This window comes from Heterodontus francisci, chromosome 12 (genome assembly GCF_036365525.1).
Source record: "Heterodontus francisci isolate sHetFra1 chromosome 12, sHetFra1.hap1, whole genome shotgun sequence".
Lineage (NCBI taxonomy): Eukaryota > Metazoa > Chordata > Chondrichthyes > Heterodontiformes > Heterodontidae > Heterodontus > Heterodontus francisci.
The window spans coordinates 82,670,175-82,685,816 of record NC_090382.1 but is presented as its reverse complement, the minus strand read 5'-3'; the positions used below and the strand labels follow the sequence as shown (position 1 = coordinate 82,685,816).

The window sequence follows — 15,642 nt, the reverse complement described above, 5'->3', positions numbered from 1 at the left end:
CACTGGCATTTACCCGGCAGTGTGGAAAGTTGCCGAGGTATGTCCTGTGCATAAAAAGCAGGACAAATCCAACCCGGCCAATTACTGCCCTATCATCTACTCTTCATCATCAGCTAAATGATGGATGGTGTTATCAATAGTGTGATCAAGCGGCACTTGTTCAGCAATAACCTGCTCATTGACTTTCAGTTTGGGTTTTGCCAGGGCCACTGAGCTCTTGACCTTATTACAGCCTTGGTCCAAGGATGGCCAAAAGAGCTGAACTCCAGAGGTGAGGAGAGAGTGACTGCCCTTGACATCAAGGCTGTATTGGACTGAGTATGGCACAAAGGAAGATTGTGGTTGTTGGAGGTCAATCGTCTCAGTCCCAGGACATGACTGCAGGAGTTCCTCAGGGTAGTGTCCCAGGCCCAAGCATCAGATATTATGGTGCTCAGCTGATGAAATCACTGGGCTTGAGACTCTGTGTAAAACTCTTTTTAAAGAAAATCAAACCTCAATTATGATTAGCTGCAAAGACCAGCTCACCTTCTGACCCCTCAAAGCCCCTCAACTATCTATAGGGCTCAAGTCACGAAGGTGATAGAATACTCGCCGCTCACCTGCAGCCACAAGAACACTCGAGAAGCTTGACGCTATCCAGATCAGAGCAGTTTGCCCCTGTCATTGGGCTCAACCTAACACTTTTTTTCATTCATTCATGGGATTTGGGCATCGATGGCTAGGACAGCATTTACTGCCCATCCCTAATTGCCCTTGAGAAGGTGGTGGTGAGCTGCCTTGTTGGAGTAGCACTATCACCACAAGGTCATGGAGAAGGTCCATCACCATCTTCTCAGGGCAACTAAATGCTGCCTTGCCGGTGTTGCCTAAACCCAAGAGCAAAATTTTAAAAATACACAGTCATAATGCACATCCATTTTCTGTGAGACAGCAGTGTTGAAGGGCATGTTGTTTAGTGTTGCTTCTGAAAGAGTTCAGACTGCACTGATTTCTGTGTAAAACTATTAATTGACTCCATAGCTGCTGAGATGTGTGTTCACAGCTTTTTCTCACCCTGAAATAAGAACAGGACATTTAGTTGTTGTTGGAAAGTGCTTGACTCAGTAGTGAATTTATTTCAAACTGGATTTGAAAATGTCTTTGTATCACAGACTGCAACCAACAGCATGCATTCAAATCTCCATCTATTGGCTACATTCCACAGCACAGTGGCTTAGATGTTCAGCGAACCAATGATATTATAGCCCTGTGAAAATTTGACTCTGCAAATATGTCAGATTAGGTGAGCTAGTTACAGCAAAATAAACATGGGGAATCAGTTTCCCTGGATGCACTGTATATGCTAATTTGGTATCCAGGGTTACACAGCAGAACCTGGCATAATACAGGACTGAGAAGTAAATAGTGGACAGTGGCACATGGTGTTCACTGTCCAGTACAGAAACTGCCAGCGTAAATGTACCTGAGTTTTCTCAGTGCTTCGGCTGTAAATGCAATAGACATGACTAAGAGTTCCTGACATGATTATATATGCTTAACCTGGTGGTGGTTCTTTAGAAATGTATGTCGCTGTAGCCCAGGCTAAATGTGTGCGTGTGTTACTTTGCAGAACAATTGCTGGAGTTTATGCATCAGCTCCCTGCTTTTGCCAATATGACTATGTTTGTCAGGCGCGAACTGTGCTCAGTCATGATCTTCGAAGTAGTGGAACATGCAGGAGCAATAATAACTGATGATGGAAAAGAGGTAACCACTTCAATCAGCTGTGTACATTTTATATTTATTTGTGGAATCTTCACTAAATTAAATTATTAGCATTTTATCTGAAGGAAGAATGAATTTGTTTTTGTTTGAAGGTTTTCAATTCATCTTATTTTCTTCCTAATCCTTGTCTGTTTCTCTGGCTACAGGCTGACTGTAGCCATGTGATTGAAAGTCTTCTCCCAGGCTTCTGGTAACACAGCTGAGCCAGGTGTTTGCTGCATGGGAGCAGTTGACTTATGATTCTTCCCTCTGATTTCCTTCTATCCCTCTGGGATAGGCTTGGTCCCCAATTCTTCTCAGCAGTGGAGGTTAGATGAGGATCTTTGTGAAGTGGAGGTATCAAACTTGGACTCTGTGGTCCATGGTGCTGCCTACTAATAGTTGAAAATAAATATCAAACTATTGGAAATATTTAAATGAACGTTATTCTAGGAGCATTGCTGACCATGTGTACGAAAGTGCTTCACTCTCCCTGAATGAATGATGGAAGTATTTTTTTTTCAACAGCAAATATAGGAACTGTATTGCAATGTTCCTTATGCTCTTGTTCCAGTTGTGCTCAGGGCTCCCTCTGGGTATTGCTCTAAGATCCTATTACACATCTTCTGACCTTTTCAAATTTAGTTTCTCATTTTTTAGCCAGGTTAACAGTGCAGTAAATCCAGAGCTGGAGGGAAGCTAAACATGTTTAAAAGCTGACCCTGGTATCTGAACAAACCTGAGGCTTATATTGCAAAATGTCCATATGTTTTCCTTATGGTTGCTGCTCTAAAAGCAGGAGATTTTGTATCAGAGCCCCATCTAAATAACTTGAGAAGAACTTTTATTTACAGTTTAATTTTTTTTATATGTATAAGTATGAAAGCTTTGTTTCAAAACAGTATATTTTGAACTGACTGAGGAAAGTCACTGGGCAATGACAGGATAACATTAAGGCAACTGAAGATGCTGCCAATCCAAAGTGATCTTGTTTCAATGCAAGCGGTGGCATAGTGGTAATGTCACTGAACTAGTAATCCAGAGCCCAGGCTAATTCTCTGGGGATGTGGGTTCGAATCCCACCATGGGAGATGGTGAAATTTTAATTCAATTAATAAATCTGGAATTAAAATCTAATCTAATGGTGACCATGAAACCATTGTTGATTGTTGTAAAAACCCATCTGGTTCACTAATGTCCTTTAGTTTAGAGATACAGCACTGAAACAGGCCCTTCGACCCACCGAGTCTGTGCCGACCGTCAACCACCCATTTATACTAATCCTATACTAACCCCATATTCCTACCACATCCCCACCTGTCCCTATATTTCCCTACCACCTACCTATACTAGGGGCAGTTTATAATGGCCAATCTACCTACCAACCTGCAAGTCTTTTGGCTGTGGGAGGAAACCGGAGCACCTGGAGAAAACCCACGCAGACACAGGGAGAACTTGCAAACTCCACACAGTCAGTGCCCAGAATTGAACCCGGGTCGCTGGAGCTGTGAGGCTGCGGTGCTAACCACTGCGCCACTGTGCCGCCCCGCGGGAAGGAAATCTGCTATCCTACCCGGTCTGGCCTACATGTGACTCCAGACCCACAGCAATGTGGTTGACACTTAAAAATGCCCTCTGAAATGGCTGAGCAAACCACTCAGTTCAAGGGCAATTAGGGATGGGCAATAAATGCTGGCCTAGCCAGCGATGCCCACATCCCACATAAGAATAAAAAAAATTAATTCAGCCTTCTCATGTTAAATCAGTGACTCCACTGAAAGCCTTCATTGTCATCTGTGTTATTCCTCGAACCTAGGAAGAAAAAACTCCTCTTATCTACCCTTTATCAATCTTCCTAGTCCACTGAGTACAAGGCAGGTAGTCAACTCCCAGTAGTGCACCATGTTACTTTAAAATTGGCCTCTGGGAAGCATATGGCAGCAGCTCATAAATACCTCTCACTCTGAGTGTATTATAAATCTCCTGACTATTTTGTTTTTAACAAAGATGTTGTTGTTGAGACTCCCTCTTTTGGAAAATGAGAATGGTGTTTACATTGCCAAGTTTTATCCACACTTGACTGTACAGGGTTTCAGTCTAGTAATAGTAATTGATCCAAACTCTCATACTTTATTGGGTAATGCAATTAATCCAGTTAAAAAGCCACAAATTTATGACACAGGCCATTTTCAGTGCACTTTTTCTCAAATTATTTTATGAGGAAGGATTCTGTTCATTATCAAAATTGTAACTACATGGAAAAATGAAATGCATGTTTATGGCATTGCTATTATAGTAGAGAACAGAAATCTCTCTCCTGCCCTCCCCATGGGCATTGTAGCTGAAGAAAGGTTCCTGGATTATTTGAGGCTTTAAACTTTATGATTATGTATGAAAACTGAGTGATGTGTGCATAGATTAAATAGCAGTTTTTCCTCAAATTCCATTTTGCTTTACTTCCAGCTGGAGTCCTGGTATGTTATTCTAAATGGCTCAGTGGAAATTATCGACTCTCATGGAAGAACTGAAATACTTTGCATGGGAAACAGTTTTGGTATTTCCCCCTCTTTGGAGAAACAATATATGAAAGGAATTGTTAGGACCAAAGCAGATGATTGTCAGGTGAGGACATGATTTAAGAGCACTTAGATTATTGCAATTTAACAAGAGAATTTATAATTTGGTCATACTTGGAGGATCTGTAGTGATGACTATTTCCTGGATAACTGAGAACAAAATGAAATAATTAGACCATCTCCTTGAAAGCAGCTGGGCTCTTGACACTGGTAATGTGTGCATGTTGGCAGTGAATAGCTACAGTTAGTGCCAGAAACCTGACTAAGATGAAAATTTGCATGCCAGTCAAGGCAGGTGGTTTCTGTCTGATATCATCTTCCCCCAATTCCCTCCTAAAGAAAGAAAATTTCAACAATTTTGATGGTGTTTTCTGAGAGGTAGGCAAAGTAACCTACAGAGTGAGAAGGATAGGTACCAAAAGTACATAATCTGAACACACCTCTTCATCCCCACTGTCTCTAAGATTTGTTTGCAGGTTTATTACTACAGTTGTTATCATCTAAGTAGTCAATAAGTCTACACTGACACATCAGGACTTGCTGGTTTCCAGTGTTTTAAGATATGATCTGAGCTGCCCCTGTACATGTTTCCTTTATAAAAGGCTAAGTCTACTTTCTGGTAAGTTTTCACTCACATGCAGCTCAGCCAGATCTGAGAAAAAGTTATGCTGTTTGTATATTTGTGTCATAGTGCACATTTTAGATCACTAACTTTAATTACGAGCATTATATCTCTTCTATTTTCTATCCCGATCTAATATTTTTATAAGATTTTTTGTAAGATGTCATTCTGAAACTCAGGAGTAAATGTGTGTGTTTGTGATATTTTATTTTGATATGGTCAACTAGTTTTTTTATTCTTTCATGGAATGTGGGTGTTGCTGGCAAGGCCAGCATTTGTTGCCAATCCCTAATTGCCCTTGACAACTGAGCGGCTTTATAGGCCATTTCACATAACTAAGAATAGCTTTCATTTCCAGATTTTTTATTAATTAATTGAATTTAAATTCCACCAGCTGCCATGGTGGAATTTGAACCCATGTCCCCAGGGAATTAGCCTGGGTCTCTGGATTACTAATCGAGTGATATTATCACTATGCCACTGTCTCTGCTCTCTTGACTGCTAATTTCAAGGCAGTATTCTACTCACATGGTTAAGATGATTGTGCTCACTTTGATTTAGCAGTGGATATACTGATGCCTCTGTGGGTGAATGCGCCAAGAAATGTGAGGCTGAGTAGTAGAGATGGAAGCTCCCAGATCAGATGCCTGGTCTATGTTGAATTAGCTAGTGTAGTGATGGTTGTCTGTAGTTAGCCTTGGTGTCTGTGAGCTGTAGTGGGGGACAGAATTTCCCACGGGGTCTCTGATGATTCCAATTCAGTAACCTCTGCTGAAAAGCATATATGAGGACAGAATCAAACTAGTTTGTAGCCTTCCTGCCCCATCAAAATCGAGTAGTCTACCAACATTCATTATCGAGGCTTGTATGTGAACATTGGCCACTTCTTTGAGGTTCTGGAGGTCTGTTGATGGTTATTAAGCAGCATGAGTCAACGTCTAGAGGAAAGGACAAAATATTTTTTTTTTTTTTGCTTTCACGTAGTATTACAGTGTCACTTGTGTACATTGGTAATTTTTTTTAATTTTCTGATCTTCATGCTTATTGATCATCATTGTAGCCTAGTGATCAATGGAGGTTTTGTGATGCTCTTTGTGTATCTGTGTTGTGACATAGAGTGATGTGCTTTACCTATTTATGTTGTGAGATCTGGAAGAGTTGCCAGAACACACACAGGTTACAGGAGCATCATATCTGTTGGTATCCTAGTTCATTTTCGTCATGTTTCATGTGCTTCAACAACCACCGGAGTTAAACTTGTGGGAAGTCTGCCTGTGTTATAGTTGTTTCCAGCTGCACTCTATTAATATTAAGAGAAAGACATGCAGTTTTACAACTTTTGCAGTCTTTACGTACCAAATTTCATGAAATATGATTATCTTGTCCTGAAATATTTTAAACTAATTTAACCTCAGTCACTCATTAAATCAGTGTAAAACTTGTAAGTATGCTTGGGGCTCCATCTCATGAAAAGTTGTCTTTTATTTCTAAAATATGCTTAACCTAAGCACTTTTTTCTGTCTCCTTGCCTGTCTTGCGACAGTTTGTAAGTATAGCTCAGCAGGATTACTGCCGGATTCTGAATCAAGTGGAGAAGAACACGCACAAGGTGGAGGAGGAAGGAGAGATAGTAATGGTGAAAGAGCACAGAGAGCTGGATCGTAGTGGAACCAGGAAAGGACACATAGTTATAAAGGTAGATTGAGTGGAACATTGGTTCATTGCAATTAAAGCATTTTCATGTTTTCAGATAGAACTATTCCTCCTCTATTTTCCGATGACATTACGCTACCATAATTGACACTTCCAAATGAAAACTTAAATGGGTTTTGCCAACTATTGCTGAAGCACTTAATCTTCTTATACTATGGAAGCAAAATTGTCAACTGCATTAGGCAGTTAAAATAAATTTAGGTTTATTTCTAGGTAACAATTATCTCGAAGATGTTTTTCAAAACTATGACATAGTTTACTCCCTGAAACAGATTTACGCTTCTTTATTTTTTTTTTTAAAAAGCTATTTAAAGCCATTAGCATTTTGTTCATGCCATTCTGGTCATTATTCCTCTTGGACAAAATTCTGGTTGGCTGTGTTAGAAGTGCAATTCCCGGTGATGATAGATGGTCTGGAGAAATCCATCTTGATACGCCAATCGACTTTTCACTGATATGGTAAAACATTTGCTTTTCTATGATATTTACTTTTCTATGTAAAAGTCCTCGTCCTTTCTTCAAAAGTCACTTGAAAACTTACTTCTTTGATTATACATTGAGTCACCACCCCAATTCTCTTTCCCTCGCTGCTCAGTGCCTGGTTATTTTCACTTCTGAAGTACTTTGGGATGTTTTATTATGTTAATGGAATATAAAGTGCAACTTTTTGTTCAGTTGGCAGGCAGAAGATCTGCCATGAACAACTGTTTGAGTGTTTAAACAGCTTAAATATTTGGCATATATATTGTCATCGGTGAATGGTGTAATCCAATTTGTTGCTGCTCTTAATGTGATCTACCTATATCGGGGAGAAACTTTCTGAACTTTTTCTTTTCCTCGTACTTCTCCATCTTATTAGTGTCTTTGCAGCTATTTGCCATTTTTCACCAAAACTAGGAGAAAGAGTCCCAGGCCTCTACTAATACTGCTTTTATTACGTGAGTTCAAAGTCTGGTATGAGGCTCCTTCTGAGCTCTTTTTTTCCCCCCTCCACCTGTTGTGAAGAAATTGTTATTCTTCATGAAGAACAATCTCAGACCAGCATGTTTGACTTTGTAATGAGCTGTTTCAGTGCACCGTCCTGTGTTACAGTAATTTTTTTTATTCATTCATGGGATGTGGGCATCATTGGCTATACCAGCATTTATTGCCCATCCCTAATTGCTTTTGAGAAGTAATCTTACATTGCTACTGGTGCATATGTAGTAATAACAACAAATTTGTGTGCACCTGACATTACATTGCCTTTCAGCTCAGCCATTTGTAAATGAAGAATGTAGTGCCTTTTGTATTTTCAAGACATTCCAAAGCGTTTCATGACCAATGAGGAACTCTTGAACTGTTGTAATATAAAGAAATGTCACAGCCAATCTGCATACAGCAAGGTGCCACAGATAGTAGAGATAAATGACATATAATCATTGACCAGGACACCAAGAGACCTTGCCAGCTCTTTGAATTTAGATAATGCCATGGTATCTTTTATGTCCATCTTGAGTAGTTACTTTAACATTTCAGCTGAAAGATAGCATCTCTGACAGTGCAATAGTCCCTTAGTACTGTACTGAAGTCTCACCTTGGATTATGTTTGAAGCCTCTGGACTGGAGTGAACACATGACCTTCTGACTTGAAAGCAAGAGCACTGAGCCAGGATCCCACATAATGGATTTGTTTTTCAGTATTTATGTTGAAACTAAAGATTGGATTTGCATGATGCTTGTACATTGCTTCATTAATTGAAAGTTGGCCTTTCATCATAATTTATGATAAAATGTAGTAGCTTCCTAACATACTTGTTGAGACACTTGCTTTACTGCTAATTGCAGGTTGAAATACTAGGAATACGGTTGACTTGCATTTCTCAAGGCTTTTGGATAACCATGACTATGCCATCTACAATAAACAGAATAGAGTGGCATTTCTGTTCTCATGTGCTTACATCTGTGTTGAGAGGAAGTCGAAAAACAAGCTGATATGATTTTTGTTAAAACAGTGGGAAATGGAAGATCTTGATGCAGATAGTGTTTCTATTGAGTGAAGAAACATCCCTACACTGTGCCACCCTCCTAAAACAAAAAATATTTGCTTCTGGTTAAAGACTGAAAGCATGATGGCCTGCTAATTTAGTTGTACACTAATGATTTTGCAGTGTGCGGCAACTGAAGGCTTTGTATTTAATAAACGTACTGTTACGACCGAGGCAGGAGGAGTGCACTGTTTATTCTAGTCCCACTTCTCCACAGGCCACACCATATATTTAAATTTTCCCACTTACCCAAACAGTCAATCATATACTCTATTTTTCCCAGAATAAAGCACACCAACCAGATTAATAAACAAAAAAATTATCAATTTATTATAAACCAAGTTTTAACCAATAATGGAGTAAAACATACACATAAATTGAAATGTTAAAGCCCCTTATTTATCCTAGCCCTCACTCACACACACACACACTCACACAAACACACCAGTTAACCGGGAAAAAATAAAAAGGGATTTTTGTTTACAGCTGTCACAAAGCAATAGAAGGAATAATAAAAAAAAAACACTTAGGCTGAAAAGAAGGTATGGAATGATGTCCTTTGTTTTGGTTAGGCATCCCAAATGCGTGCTGACGACTGTCAATGGGATATTCCCAGAACTGTACTTTCTAGGCGATGTTGATGATCAGTTTGGGTAGGCTTTCCTTGAGATGCAGCTACACAGCTCCAAATAAGTCTTACAGCAGGAAGGCAGCAACAAGGTTTCAGTGCCCACACATTTGATGCAAGATTCCTTCAAAGATGCAGGGTTTAGGAATCTGCCACATTGGAAATACAGGGTTTCTTTTCAAGAGAGAGAAGAGCTGCTATTCTCTTCTGTTGCAGGCAAAAACTCAACTGTTTTTTTTTTAACAGTTCAAATTGAAGCTAACATTTTCCAGAAAGCAAGCCTCCTGATGACCATAAATCTTGGCTTGTCATTTCTTTGTAATCATCTCTCCAAGTCAAAAACGACCCCTGCTGGGTTATTTGAAAACAGGTGCCTTCCAGTAACTGTTTACAATTCAAACTCAGTCCAAACCTTCTGTTGACCTTCCTTTTGAAGAAAAACACCTGAAGCTCCAGCATCCATGGAATCCTTTTCAGTTTTAAAACACAAATTCTCAAAATTTAGCAAAATAATTAAAAGACTTGTAACGGTGCGTGGAACAGAATTAAAATGTATCACTGTCTCACCTATCAGATTTCTATCAGCTGAACCTGTGAGCAATGGTTGGAGTCTTTGCTGAGAAGGAGAAAGCTTTAACAGAAATATGTAGAAAACAAGAACGATCTGTAGGGTGACTGAACTGATTTTAATAACATTGCATTACTTTTACAGGGAACGCCAGACAGACTAATTAGACACTTAGTTGAAGAGCATTCCATTGTGGATCCCACTTACATAGAGGATTTCCTGTTAACATGTAGAACATTTCTGTCAGGTCCCATGGAAGTTGGAGAGAAATTACTGGAATGGTTTAACGTTGATAGCCTTAGGGACAAGGTCAGTGTGAATGCTGTTAACTTCCAATAATTAAAAATAAAAATGGAAATTTGAAGACTAAACTTTTTTGTGTTCTTGTGTAAACTGTCATTTATATAGCTGTATGTCTTAGAATTGATGATGACAAATGGTAGCCAACTGTAGTAATTAAAATATGTAATTAAGCTTATTTCAAACTAATTACATGCTTTGCACCTCATATATTTATGTACTGTACTTCTGAATTCCAAACAATCTTGTTTTAGGTCACCCGAGTTGTGCTATTATGGGTGAACAATCACTTCAATGATTTTGAAGGGGATCCCGCCATGACCAATTTTCTAGAGGAATTTGAAAATAAGTTAGAAACTGCGGTAAGTATATAAACTGTAGGAGCATATGACAGACTTTGGCACATCTGTAAATGTTTTGATATGCGACAAAGCCATGTACAAAAGCAATCGGCAGTATGATTTAAAACAAAAATTTGCAGTATGTTGTTACCATTAGATCACTTCCTTTTCATAAAAAAAAATCAACCAATATAACTTAAACATCACAAGTTAACCCTACAACATCAGGAACAAGAGGCACATAGAGAATAGATTAAGTTGAACAGGAACACAAAGTGAATATAATGAGGGTGGGGGAAATATTAATATGGTATACAAACGGGAGTCACTTTTGGGAAAAAATAGTTGGTTATAGAACTGAGGCATGGTTCCATGCAAGCATGCACCATTGCCTGCAAGCAACTTGCATTTCCCCATTGTTGTCTTTCCCTATTTTCCTGGCACTTTAGTTGTGCTGTTTATGAAACACTGGCGACGAATAAACTGCTCAAGCTTCACTTTTGCAATTTATCATGTCACTTTTAACCTTTTAATGGTTCCTAGCTGTCCATTGTTTTTCTGTATACTTGCCATAGAATGTCACTAATCAGTTTAACATTAGTTCTGAACCTTTTGATGAGATAATGTAAGAAACCCCGCCCACCACCACTACTATATTCACTCCATGTTCATTTTCTCCTTGATCTATTCTCTAGTTCCTGTTATTGGTGTAGTTAACTTGTGATGTTTAATGTTGTTTTCTTTTAAATGAAGTGGTAGCAATATACTGCAAAGTTTTTATCATACTAGTAATCGCTTTTGTACATGGCTTTGCCTCATGCCAAAACATTTAAGGATGTGCCAAAGTGTCTCATATACTCCTGCTTTATCATTCATTATTGCCTGAATGAAAATTGCCTTTGTTTGTATATACACATGCAGCTATCAAGTAGCCTCCATGTAACGGTTACTGCTGAGATTAAAAACTCAGTGAAAACTGAATTAAAATAAACCAAGTCAAAACTAGTTACATTATGTGTAATTGGATGATTTTAAAATCGTAGTTTAATTTTCAGTTTCAGATGAGGGAGTAACAAACCATTTATTCTGTCACAGGTATTTTATTTATTTATTTATTGTAAAATATATGTGTAGAGGATCTGTACTGTTTATATTTTTTTAATTTGCAGAAAATGAAAGGTCATCTCCGGTTGTTGAATATTGCTTGTGCTGCTAAAGCCAAATGGAGGCAGATAACTTTGCTAAAACCTTCCAGAGAGTCCCCATTGTACTTTAATCTGCTTGGTGGCAGTGAGAGAGGATTTGGTATATTTGTGGAAAGTGTGGAGCCAGGCAGCAAAGCTGCTGAGGCTGGACTTAAACGAGGTGACCAGGTAAAAACTACTGCATATGAAAATACAAATATTTGTACCAGTTGAACTCTTTGAAGCTTGGCTTTTTGAAATTTGCATGTTATATTTTTTGAGATCTATTAAATATTAAGTTTATATTTTTGCCCATTGTGTAAAGGATCAACAGATATTGTATGACGTTATTTAAAATACGGTGTTGGCAGTGGATCAGTTGGTAGCGATTTTGCCATTAAGTCACAAGATTCCAGCTTCAAGTCCCACTCCAGGACTTGAGCACAATAATCTAGCCTGCCATTCCAGGGCTGCACTGTCAGAGGTGCCATCTTTTGAATGAGACGTTAAACTGAGGTCTGCTTAAGCCCGTCTGCCGTATCAGGTGGATGTAAAAGATCCCATGGCACTATTTTGAAAAAGAGCAGGGTAGTTATCCCCAGTCTCCTGGCCAATATTTATTACTCAATCGACATTACAAAAAAAAAGAGATTATCTGGTCATTATCGCATGCCGTTGTGGGAACGTGCTGTGTGCAAATTGGCTGCCGTGTTTCCCACATTCCAACAGTGACTACACTTCAAAAGTATTTAATTGGCTGTAAAGCGGTTTGAGGCATCCAGTGTTCATAAGAGCGCTATATAAATGCAAGTCTTTTTTTATTATTGGACTAATTATGTATACTCAATCTGATTTAGGCAGGGCATGCTAATGTGTGTTTACAACCTCCATTTGTTCCATTCTAAAAAAGCACTGCACATTGATTGAGTCCCAAGTGATTGCTGGAGCATTTGTTTATCTTAGATTCCCTTTTGTTTAAAGATATGAAACCAGGAAAGCCAGTACACAAAATTCAAGTTCCACCTCTACCTTCACCCCCACCTAAATGTTTTGCATCCAGTTTTAAATACTCACAGTTTAGACATGGTGCCTTACTATACTCCAGGACTTGAGCACAAAAATCTAGGCTGACACTTCAGTGCTGGACTGTCAGAGAGGTGCCATCTTTTGGATGAGATGTTAAGCTGAGGCCCCGTCAGCCCTATCAACTTCTTTGTAAAAGATCCCATGGCACTATTTCGAAAAAGAGCAGGATAGTTATCCCCAGTGACAGTGTCTCAGTCAGCCTTAAATGAGGTACTCCACCTCTACGTAGTCCCCCTTAACTCAGCAAATTTATCCAGTTTTTAGCTGAGCCATAGGAACCAGAAAATCACAAGGATCGAGTACCTATGCACAGCTAGTTGATCTTGGTCAGGGTAGTTATAGGGATTATATAATGAACATCAACAATTTAAGGCTGGAAAGTTTTAAAAAATCAGCAGCGTTGTCATTCTGATTTCGATGCAGAAAGCCCTGCTGGAAGCATGCGTGCATGTGTGTTAGGGGGCACGTGGTGAGGGAGGTTGGGGCTCAGCTATAATGCAATTGAAGCCAACACTTAGGGCTAGATTTTTTCTCCCCCAGGCATCTGGTTCTGTGGGGGGACTGCTGAAGATGCCTCAGGGAGAGGGCCACCATGCACCCTGAAACTGGGAGGGCCTAGCCCAATATTACTGGCAGCGGTGAGGTCTCATGGCGGCCCTTGCCCCCCTCACCGCTTGGCAATGGGACCCCAATTTGAATACTTAAATAAATTAAAATGAATTAGTTAATTGACACTCATTCGCCACCTGATGCCCCGCTGCGATCTTCAGCCCAGTGGCCGGCACTCCCGTGCCTTTGGATCCCCGTCCGGGGAAACGAGGTGCCACACTGGTGGGGAGAGGAGAGGAGGTAAGTTTACCAGTGTTGTGGGGGGGCGGGGAAGTGGGGAAACCAGATTAATGTCATGGGTGCAGGGGATGGTGGGAAGGGTTGGAGTTTAAAGTTTGTGCAATTTGGAGGTGGGGTGGGGTGGGGGAAGGCCAGATGGACATGGTACGTGTTTTGGGGGGGAAGGGCAAATAATTAATTTAATTGTTCTTGGGGGTTGGGAGCGAGGCAGAAGAAATGTCTTTATTTATTTTTATTTACCTTTAAATATTTAAATTTCCCGGTAGGGTTAACAGCCCTTTAATAATGGCGTCAGCGTCTGCACACAGGCAGCTGATGCCATTGCCATGGACGGGCAGCCCACCCCCTCCACATGATCGGGGGGGGACTGGGGAGCAGCCCGCCCCAGCTATTTCAATGAGCTGTCGAACAGAAGATTGCAGTGGCTCCGTGACGTGCAGGCCGCAGTTTCTTTCACCGCCGCTAACAATGGCAGTGGGCACAGAAAATTCAGCCCTTAATGTCCAGACACACATGCTTAACACATAAAACATGAACTATTTCATTGGATATGGGTGGCGTCATTGGCTTGATTGCCATAGTGACTGTTCAGCTAGCAAAATGCAAACCAGTGGAAAGTGTGCTTTGATTCTGCTTTTCCTATTGAAATTAACTTTAAAACAAGTGCCAAAATTATTTCAGATTATGGAAGTAAATGGACAGAATTTTGAGAATATCCAGTACACAAAAGCGCAAGAAATTCTGAGGAATAACACGCATCTGTCCATCACAGTGAAAACCAACATATTTGGTGAGTACATTTGCACTTAAAGTGCCATCATGCATTAATTACTGCAGTAAGTGTTCTTCGGAGAATACTTGGCATCAGGTGGCAGGACTATATCTCCAACACAGAAGTCCTTGAAGCGGCCAACACCCCCAGCTTATACACACTACTGAGTCAGCGGCGCTTGAGATGGCTTGGCCATGTGAGCCGCATGGAAGATGGCAGGATCCCCAAAGACACATTGTACAGCGAGCTCGCCACTGGTATCAGACCCACCGGCCGTCCATGTCTCCGTTATAAAGACGTCTGCAAACGCGACATGAAATCGTGTGACATTGATCACAAGTCGTGGGAGTCAGTTGCCAGCATTCGCCAGAGCTGGCGGGCAGCCATAAAGACAGGGCTAAATTGTGGCGAGTCGAAGAGACTTAGTAGTTGGCAGGAAAAAAGACAGAGGCGCAAGGGGAGAGCCAACTGTGCAACAGCCCCAACAAACAAATTTCTCTGCAGCACCTGTGGAAGAGCCTGTTACTCCAGAATTGGCCTTTATAGCCACTCCAGGCGCTGCTTCACAAACCACTGACCACCTCCAGGCGCGTATCCATTGTCTCTCGAGATAAGGAGGCCCAAAAGAAAGTGATTTGACATATGTGACTTGAGAGTTAGTGAGTTGGTATCTTCATGAAAGTTCTAAATACTTTCTTCTTGGGCCTAAGTACCAATTGCCTTTAATGTCCTCAGGATGTCCCATAGGACATGCCAAAATAATACATTTGAAGTGTATTCACGTTGTAAGGCTTCGGTCTTAGCTCAGTATTAGCATTCTGAACACTGAGACAGAAAGTTGTGTACTCAAATCTCACTTCAGAGACTTGAGCGCAAAGTCTAGAATGACACTTCAGTGCAGTAATGAGGGTGTGCTACACTGTCCATTGTTAAATGGATCCAAGCCATATGGTGAAGAATGAAGCTAGATACAGATCCTTTTCTTGATTCTGTTTATTCCCAGAATGCAGCATTCCATAACATTGCTTCCTGCCTAACACTCCATGTTTCAGCTGGCTCTCTATATCTGCTCTAAGTCCTTAATCAAACAATACATCACCTGTGTATCTTTAACAACCTAATTAATGTGCCAAAAACAAAGCTATCTTTTGGATGTCTTTTGTGTGTTAAACTGAGGCCCTGTCTGCCTGCTCAAGGTGGATGTAAAAAAAAATGGCACTATTCAAAGTT

General features: G+C 40.3%; 1 protein-coding gene across 12 annotated transcripts in view; it reads left to right on the top strand.

Annotated features, from left to right (window-relative positions):
• LOC137375959 (rap guanine nucleotide exchange factor 6-like) overlaps nucleotides 1-15,642 on the top strand; it is a 521,939-nt gene that overhangs the window by 424,831 nt on the left and 81,466 nt on the right. For all 12 annotated transcript variants that reach the window (XM_068043752.1, XM_068043754.1, XM_068043748.1 and 9 more), the window contains 7 exons: nucleotides 1,613-1,749; nucleotides 4,210-4,368; nucleotides 6,488-6,640; nucleotides 10,025-10,189; nucleotides 10,435-10,542; nucleotides 11,691-11,894; nucleotides 14,322-14,430. In XM_068043752.1, coding sequence (XP_067899853.1) covers nucleotides 1,613-1,749; nucleotides 4,210-4,368; nucleotides 6,488-6,640; nucleotides 10,025-10,189; nucleotides 10,435-10,542; nucleotides 11,691-11,894; nucleotides 14,322-14,430 — 1,035 coding nt within the window. The remainder of the gene's footprint in view (nucleotides 1-1,612; nucleotides 1,750-4,209; nucleotides 4,369-6,487; nucleotides 6,641-10,024; nucleotides 10,190-10,434; nucleotides 10,543-11,690; nucleotides 11,895-14,321; nucleotides 14,431-15,642) is intronic.